The 9,394-nt window shown below is 40.5% G+C and overlaps 1 protein-coding gene and 1 long non-coding RNA gene across 2 annotated transcripts; one reads left to right on the top strand and one right to left on the bottom strand.

Annotated features, from left to right (window-relative positions):
• Window positions 1-1,631: 1,631 nt before the first annotated feature.
• LOC139396679 (ecto-ADP-ribosyltransferase 5-like) lies at window positions 1,632-5,006 on the bottom strand. Its single transcript, XM_071143619.1, has 3 exons — window positions 4,930-5,006; window positions 3,621-3,728; window positions 1,632-3,454 (listed from the first exon to the last, which is right to left on the bottom strand). Exons 2-3 carry the CDS (start codon window positions 3,726-3,728, stop codon window positions 2,585-2,587), a joined length of 978 nt encoding a protein of 325 aa, XP_070999720.1. The 5' UTR covers window positions 4,930-5,006; the 3' UTR covers window positions 1,632-2,584.
• An 857-nt stretch (window positions 5,007-5,863) lies between these two features.
• Window positions 5,864-9,051, top strand: LOC139396680 (uncharacterized). The gene is made up of 2 exons (XR_011630816.1): window positions 5,864-5,975; window positions 6,713-9,051. It is a non-coding gene; the product is annotated as an uncharacterized lncRNA (long non-coding RNA).
• The last annotated feature ends 343 nt before the right edge of the window (window positions 9,052-9,394 follow it).

The raw sequence follows: 9,394 nt of genomic DNA on the forward strand, positions 1-9,394 counted from the left end.
TCAGATCAATTAAAAAAAGGTCAATGACTAAAATATGTCCTTGATTGTTGTACTATTTGATGTTAATTGTCAACCTGCCTCTTAGGCAAACCACTTAGACCATGTCTGACATCTGTCTTGACTACTACTGACTAAAACTACTGTGTTCTGATCATACTACACACTATTTAGAATGGAGCCTGGTGAGCCGGCTGGATCTCTTACATTAATTAATATTACGCTACATGGCTATCTGTCTGGTTATTACTACGCTATTTACAATGTACAGTCTAGTTAAAATGTATACAATAAGCAACAAATATTAACATACTAGGTTCACCCATACTGAGAATGTGTTTTCTACAGTCTATTCACTTATCTTATTATCAGCTGATTATCATCTGGGTCTGAAGTGACAATTCTCTTCCTCAATAGAATGTAGTGAAGAACACTAGATTAAAAACTGAAATTATTATGACGTCCTGGCATTGAAAGCATACTCAATATTAGAAATGTCACATACTATAGAACATTGTATTTTCTCATATCCATCAGCTTACTAGTTAGTATGGGGAGTTGGACTTGGCCCGTGTGTTTAGTCTTATGGTAGAATCACATACCAGACAGAAGCCTACATATAGTTCTTTCTCTCTATTAACCTATGGCCTATATTGTTCTTATATGTTATCAATGTGTGTTGGTTGTGTTTGAGTCTCTCAAACCAGTTTTTCCAGGTGAACAACCGACAGAATATCCCTCCCATGAAAAGGCTGCATGATATTTAGGTTTGATACTATAGCTGCATCAATCATCTTTATTTTGTCTCCTCCCACTCATCTGAGAGGCGTACGGCCAGTGACCTCACAGACAGAAAACGACCAACCCTTCTCCCTGCTCTCTCACCCAACCCTCTCACTCAGCCTCAGAGAGCTCTCCAAGTTAACGACTAACCCTTCTCAGTGCTCTCTCACCCAACCCTCTCACTCAGCCTCAGAGAGCTCTCAAAGTTAACGACTAACCCTTCTCAGTGCTCTCTCACCCAACCCTCTCACTCAGCCTCAGAGAGCTCTCAAAGTTAACGACTAACCCTTCTCAGTGCTCTCTCACCCAACCCTCTCACTCAGCCTCAGAGAGCTCTCAAAGTTAACGACCAACCCTTCTCAGTGCTCTCTCACCCAACCCTCTCACTCAGCCTCAGAGAGCTCTCAAAGTTAACGACTAACCCTTCTCAGTGCTCTCTCACCCAACCCTCTCACTCAGCCTCAGAGAGCTCTCAAAGTTAACGACTAACCCTTCTCAGTGCTCTCTCACCCAACCCTCTCACTCAGCCTCAGAGAGCTCTCAAAGTTAACGACTAACCCTTCTCAGTGCTCTCTCACCCAACCCTCTCACTCAGCCTCAGAGAGCTCTCCAAGTTAACGACTAACCCTTCTCAGTGCTCTCTCACCCAACCCTCTCACTCAGCCTCAGAGAGCTCTCAAAGTTAACGACTAACCCTTCTCAGTGCTCTCTCACCCAACCCTCTCACTCAGCCTCAGAGAGCTCTCCAAGTTAACGACTAACCCTTCTCAGTGCTCTCTCACCCAACCCTCTCACTCAACCTCAGAGAGCCCTCCAAGTTTTATTTTCTCCTCACTCTTGTTATTCTTACAACCCGTTACGAACTGACCTTAGGTTCAATTGAGTCAGTTTGTCTGATATAATACATTACAGATTAGACATGATGGGACACATGCAATCCTGTCAAGACTTGCATAGTGTGAAAGGTAATACAAGTGAAGGATTTTGTAAACCATGTAATGTGAGGCAAGCTTTAAAGCCAGTACTGACGTGTCATTTCTTTGTACAGCCATTAGGCATGACAGTCAAGAACATAAGGTGATTTTAAGGATTTTGAAAATGGTGTAATGTGAAAAAAGCTTTATCATGTTAACCACAATGTCACTCAGATGTGATGATAGTGGCTGGTTCTCTTTGGCTTCATCTCGGCAACTCAGAACCAATTATTACATGAGCACTGGCCTCTAAACAGTTACTAGTGTTGGTTGTGGGGGGTTGAGATGTTGGACTAGTGGTGGAACCAGGGACGATCATCTTTGGTAGCCCTCCCCCTCTCTCTGCAAGTCGCGTGCAACGTATGGCCGAAAAATCCCTCCCCTTCCAAAACTCAAAAGCTGCCAGGTGTACTGTAGGTAGCCGCGGTCACGGTGTACATGCCAGCAAAGGTCAAGAAAATATTACACGTGACCAAGACATGTAATCTCAACCATTTCAAAACAGTAGCAGTAAAAAAAAATATGCAACCGAGCAATCAATGCAGGTTAATACAAGCATTAACAGGGGTTGCATTCCAGGTCGAATACATTGCAGACAATGCATTGCATCAACCAATGGTTGTGTGCCACATCATCGACTGCGTAGTCGGGCAACAGATTGCTAAATGATGTGGTTAGTTGATATGTTAAAGACCTATACAGGTGTGAGATTAGGCATGCGTCTGCAATGTAGCTGACCTGGAACACAGCCAAAATCTCTACACTGTGAAGCTGGGGCAGCTGTTGTGTCAGATCAGGCTACTTCTCATTGTTAGAGGTGGTGGTAATGATCAGTAATATACAGTAGTTATCAACATAATATAGAGTATTATGTAGCCTGTATCTGATGCTCTGATGATGTTCGATTCTCCTCCACTGAAAATCAATTTGCAATTCAGATCAGTGTCTGTTCCCTTGCTCTTTAGTGTGTAGACGACTTCACACAACAGGTTATTCACTGGTGACTTTGTCTGGATTTTGGTGACTTCAAAAATCTCATATGGAGGAATTAAAACTTGTCTCTCTTCAGGAAAGGCTGAGTAAGAAGTTAGCTCAGCACCAAAGCAAGTGTGGACCTCAAAGCAAGACACATTCCCAAAGTTGGTTAAGTCGGATCTTAAAGAGCTTGTGGCGAAGGTGCCGAAACGGATCTCGTGGTTGAGAACACTCTGATCAAACTTCTTGTTGGTTCTGTGAAAGGTTTCCTTACATGTCTCTTGTCTTTCTCTAAGAATCTGAATGGCATCAGTCAGGTAGAAATACAGTGCATGGTACTTGAATGATGATGTCATATATGCAGAATGGCCCTCTTGAACTGCTTTGTTAAAGTCCAGGTACATTGATTTGGAATTTGATCCTGGTATGTTTTTTGTATACAAATAGATAGCAATAGAATGCTCTGTATTCAAACTGTCTCCATGTGGTATAGCGTGTGGTTTTGCTATGTTCCAGGATGTATTGAATTGAGGATTAGTGTTTAACTCATCGAAGAGGTACATGTTTTCAACCGCCCATAACATTAAATCTCTGCACCCATCATATTTGTCATCAACAGAAGAACGGACCATGTCTAGAGGTAGAATCTCTTGCATCCCTCCATCTTGAATCCCTCCATCTTGCATCCCTCCATCTTGAATGCCTCCATTCTCAGTTTCTCCATCCTGTAACAGTGACATTATTTAGACACGTTTCCATTCATGAGACTTATGGCAAACTGTACTAAAGTTTGGAAACGCTGATCTGATGTAGGGGCAAACAATGACAATTTAATATGTAATCATTAAAAAAAAATTAAAAAATAAATACAAAAAAAGTCAAATATCTCACCTTTGAATGGGGTATGCCGAAGATTAAAACTAAGATTACCATCAAAACAAGTAGGAAAATAACAGAAAAGACGATTGTCTTCTTTTTGTGTATGTTATTGATTTCCATCTAGTGACGTTGAAGAAGGAAGTAAAAGGTTACAGTTAGTTTCAACAAGAAACCAGTGCTGTGTTCGAATACTCATACTTACATACTGTATACTACATACTTAATGAGTACATACTACATACTATAATTTAATTTTAGTATACTGTAAACGAACGGTATCCTTTCAGTAGAGTGTACTAGAGCTTTGCCTGTCTAGCGCTTTGCCTGCTGTTGCTATGCAACTTCTTGCTAGCTTGTTAGCATAGCTAACAAATGACTAGCTAGACATCTTACAACTTCATTAACAATGTCCAATGAGAACGCACAATGACTATACCACTTAACTAACCTAAGAATGACCTGAATAGTAAAGTCAGTAAATGTTGGGTAGTTAGTTAGATAGCATATAGTTAATGTGGTTTGATGTATTAGTAGCCAACTAACGTTAGGTAGCCAGCTAACATTCCGGTACATACAAGCAACTGCTGCAATGATATGCTATGCGGTTCGTAAGGCTAGCGTACCTAACAAATTGTCACCCAACATAATGTGTAACGTCATTTATTTGAAAAGTCATTACATTATTACATTGCTGAACATTTTCTTAAAATATGTCATAATTACTTAAAGCAATGCATTGGTGTCTGCTCTCATCGGACGGCATATTTTTGCCATTTTCTACAAATCTGAAAATGTTGTGAAGCCACGCCCATTTTCTGAAGAATTGCATTATGAGCCCCAAAAGCACAGAAATAGTGTCCACTGCTTGTTATACTTCCTATTTTGACTAATGTAGTACGACATCCGGGACCTGTGGCATACTAACTATATCCATACTATGACCAATAAGCAGACTACATACTAAATTTCCGTCACAAATAGTACGGTTAGTGCGGTTAGTATGAGTATTCCAACACAGCTCAGGTCCTACTGTGCCTGTTCCTGAGGCATTCATATTGAGAGGTACAATTGGAAGACCTTGAAAATAAATGAAATTACATGTGACATTTGTAATATCTGCCATCAAATGTATTTGTGCTCTCTGTTCTCGCAAGTTAGTAAATTTGAATTATCACTCACTGTTATACTGTACTCTGTGAGAGAGCAAAGTTACCACTATGATCATTCTTAAATCATTCATTTTTAGTGTATTTTGCTTGTGAAATAATCTGTAGAGAACTGGATGTACAGGCGTTGACAGAAAGAAATGTTCCATTCCTACCTGTTAGTTCAGTTCTGGTCACTCAATGTTATGGAATCCTTTTTTGTGAGGCCAAGTTCTGAGAAAAAGCTCTTAATCTTCTTCTCTCTTTTTTACCATTGTTATGTCGATACGCACAAGTTTTTTTATGGAACCACCCATGTATGACGCAGCACTGGTTTTTCTGGTCCTTGGTGACTTTAGCCCTGAGGACACCTTGCATTACAGTTCTAGCACAGGTAAAAGGGGAAACACTGTGTGTCACAAGGGATAAAAAAGGGGTAACACTGTGTGTCACAAGGGATAAAAAAGGGGTAACACTGTGTGTCACAAGGGATAAAAAAGGGGTAACACTGTGTGTCACAAGGGATAAAAAAGGGGAAACACTGTGTGTCACAAGGGATAAAAAAGGGGAAACACTGTGTGTCACAAGGGTTAAAAAAGGGGAAACACTGTGTGTCACAAGGGATAAAAAAGGGGAAACACTGTGTGTCACAAGGGATAAAAAAGGGGAAACACTGTGTGTCACAAGGGATAAAAAAGGGGTAACACTGTGTGTCACAAGGGATAAAAAAGGGGTAACACTGTGTGTCACAAGGGATAAAAAAGGGGAAACACTGTGTGTCACAAGGGATAAAAAAGGGGAAACACTGTGTGTCACAAGGGATAAAAAAGGGGAAACACTGTGTGTCACAAGGGATAAAAAAGGGGAAACACTGTGTGTCACAAGGGGTAAAAAAGGGGAAACACTGTGTGTCACAAGGGGTAAAAACCTGAATCATCCTGTGGGGGCTTCCACACAATTTTGGACCCCCTTGTGGCCACCCTAAATGTGGATTATGAAATCATTTTTACATAACTAATTTTTGCTATCATTATTTTTTTACATCTGTTATTAGACAGTGGCAACGCGGAACACTAATTTAACCCACAGATTTTCTAGAGGGACGGCTTTAGGCGGAACACAACAGTATCGTACCACATGCATCTGCAATTTTTTTTTCTATTCAGAAGTAAGAAATTCCGCACGAAAATTAGAGTTCAAGCACAAAGAAGGAAATATAGAGGTGAGTAAAATTGTTAAAATGTTGTATTAGTATTAAATGCATTACAGAGGTGTAACGTTAGATTAGTTTATCTTAACCTGGCCGTTTGTTACTTTGTGGCAGTAGGAAAAGGGATACAATATATGATCAACTAACTCAGGGTGCTGAGTGTTTTTACTTAAACCACACTCCGTAAAAGCATTGTAATGTAAAACGGTTGGATATAAAGGGTAGTTACCTAGCAAGTCAGTTATTTTAAGTCAATTAATTAATAAGCATCATGTCCTTCTTCCAAAGAAAAGACAAGGCAGACAGTGAGACAGAGCCAGAGGTGTGGAGAGCGCAAGAGAGAGCATAGAGCCTGCAGAGAGAGAGCAGGAAGACTTGTCCATTGGAGAGACTGAGAGTGAAGGCATAGTAGAGCAGGGAAGTGAGACAGATGGAGAGACTGAGGCTGAGGTAGAGGCTAAGAGTGAGACACCAACAGAGGTTCCTCGTGCGTCCACAAGCAGTGGACCGTCAGGTTTGTGATGTTGAATAAATCTGTGGTTACTTGTAAAGCAGTGCAATTAGTCAGTTTATATGGTGTGAGTCGGTTTGAAATGAAATGAGTCGGTTTGTGATTGAAATTCATTCTTATTTAACATGCTATTGGGCTTGTGATATAGATATCATATGGATTTCAGAAGTTGCCTGGTGGCAATGGTATATCTAAAATTACCCAGATACATTTAATTATATATTTTTTTCTTTGGCAGATATCAGCAAATCCCGGGAGGAAACCACCGGTGCAGCCAATGATGAACATATACCCAAGAACTCTGATGGGAGATCGGAGGAGGAGCTTCAATGCAGCCTGGTACCATATCCATCCCTGGCTTGAATATTCCAATAAATCAGACTCTGTGTTTTGTTACGCCTGCAGGCATTTTAGCCCTCCCAAAGTCTCAGAGACTGTAATTTGATTCACAATTGGGTTTTAACAACTGGAAGAAGGCAACTTACAAAGAGGGGGGATTTGCAATTCATGCAAGAGGTCTGAGCAGCACAAACAAGCAAGGATTACATGGAGAGACTATCAGAACGCTGTACAAAGTAATGAAACACTGGTAAATGCCCTAAACAAGGAACACAACAAACAGGTTCAAGAAAAATCGGGACTATATTAAAACAATAGAAGTACTACTACTTACAGCCACACAAAACATTGCACAAAGAGGACACATAAAGGGAACTTCATGGCAATCCTAGAAATAGCTAAGCATGACACAACTGTGAAAAAAAGGTTGACTTCTATTCATAATGCAAAATATACAAGCAAAGGGATTCAGAATGAGGTTCTGAGTTGTTTGGCCGACATGGTTCGAACAAAAATGATAGAAGAAATGAAAGACAGGGAAGGTCTTTAGCATAATGGCAGACGAAACAAAAGGTGTTTAAAAAAAGGAGCAGATCTCTAGTACTCAGGTACTATTTCAGAGGAGCTGTCCATGAGAGCTTTCTCCACTTTGAATGGGCTGATTGACTAGATGCAGCAGGGCTTACTGACAAAATCATACACGTATTAGAAAGTCATGGTCTTGAATACAAAACCAACCTAGTAGGCCAAGGATATGACGGTGCTTCCGTTATGAGTGGCAAGCATTCAGGTGTCCAGGCACGAATTAAAGAACAAGCAAAGCCTTTTACATCCACTGCAGTGCACACTCTCTAAACTTAGTTATAGTGGATACAGTCAAAGCTGTCCCTGCGGTCAGACAGTTCTTCTCCTTACTAGAAAGACTTTACGTCTTCAGATCTGGGTCATATGTGCATCAAAAGTGGCTTAGCATACAAAAAGAGATGTACCCAGGTGCACCTAGAGAGCTTCAGAGACTAAGTGACACTCGCTGGTGTCATGATGTTTCCCTCTTTGGGTACAGCGAGCACCATCCCCCTCTCTCTGTCTCCTACAACCAGGCTGCTGTGGTCAGAGAGGTTGTAAATTCCTGGAGGAGATTATCTCCTCATGGCCACAGTATAGAGAGAGAGTGAGTTTCATAGAGAGAACAAAGGAATTTCTTCCACCTCACAGAACTTGAGGTCCGAACAATATTTATGTTCTGGAGAAGGTATAAAAGATCTGTGAAGAATCCAGCTACGAACTGGTCCATTTGGCACAATTTTGTGAAACTCATGGGAGACAATATGGCCACATTACCATAATGCTGTTTATACAATAGCCTCAGATATGAGGCTTACATCTAATTGTTGTTTATAAGATGAATGAGTGAAGATGATATTGTTTGTGATTTTGGACTGTTTAATGAAGGAAACCTCAATTCCCTTTGGAGTTTAACTAAATCAAAGGACCGCCCATGAGCACAGTTATGGTCTGGCGTCCTGGGACAGGCCCTTTTCTGCTCTTCTGAATAAAACCCCCACCCGGGTTTTCTATCACCAGACCAAGCATACCTCAATTACGAGATGGCTAAAGGTTGCAGACCAGCTTACCTCGATAACAAGAGGGCCAAGGTTTGAGTAGAGACCATACACCTGAGTATAAGCTAAGGTTTGAGTCGATTGCTGAATCTTTTAACCACACCACGTGGATAAACTCTTAGACTATCGATTCCGACAGAGTAAGAACAAGTCTTTGATATTAATTACTAGTCTGCAGCTAGGAATTCGGTATCATTGAACGCAAAGACCGACAACCGCCGAAACATCTATTCTATAACGACATGAATGAATGTCACTCTGAACTATCCATGCTAACCACGACAGAGAAAGAGTGACAGAGAGAGTGCGGACAAACTCTCCAACAGAAACAAACTTTTCAACAGAGATCCCGACGACACACTGAGCGTAAATATATATTGATTGCAATTGTTCCCGAATGAGTGAGCGTTCATGTGCAAAGGATTAGCATTTCAATTGTTATAATTATCAACTGTGTGTTGTCTTATCTCAGTCGACCCCCACTTCCCTTTTGTACACCAAGCTGCGATGCCAGTTTATTCCACCAGGGAAACTCCGTTATCATATCCTTGAAACTATCTACTGCTTATTTATGCATTTCTGTGAATTACTTAGTTAGTAAATAAATGATTTAAGACAATTGATGTATGGATGACTCATAGTGAAGACTGGGTTCATGCAGATAACCAACAATTTACGACGTTTGGAATGAGACTAACGTGAGGTAAAGAATACGTCATTAATCAGAAGACTAAGAGATCAGATATTAAAATATCTGAAAGTTATATTAGGAAAATTATAACTTTGTAATCCGAATCATTTCCTTGGTGCCCCGAGTTCCTAGTTAATTACAGTTACATGAATAATAAGTTTAATCACGTAATAATAATTAGAGTTATTTGATAAAGATTCATCTTCAGTTTAATGAAGCCAAAGACACGACATTGGGCATGTCGAAATATGGCTCTACATACTATTAT

Source organism: Oncorhynchus clarkii, unplaced genomic scaffold (genome assembly GCF_045791955.1).
Source record: "Oncorhynchus clarkii lewisi isolate Uvic-CL-2024 unplaced genomic scaffold, UVic_Ocla_1.0 unplaced_contig_3353_pilon_pilon, whole genome shotgun sequence".
Lineage (NCBI taxonomy): Eukaryota > Metazoa > Chordata > Actinopteri > Salmoniformes > Salmonidae > Oncorhynchus > Oncorhynchus clarkii.

Bases quoted from the DNA above. Each gene is read 5' to 3' on its own strand.
- LOC139396679 (XM_071143619.1), bottom strand. From the start codon at position 3,728: ATGGAAATCAATAACATACACAAAAAGAAGACAATCGTCTTTTCTGTT. The intron at 3,455-3,620 runs GTGAGATATTTG...TCACTGTTACAG, and splicing joins TCGGCATACCCCATTCAAAG to GATGGAGAAACTGAGAATGG.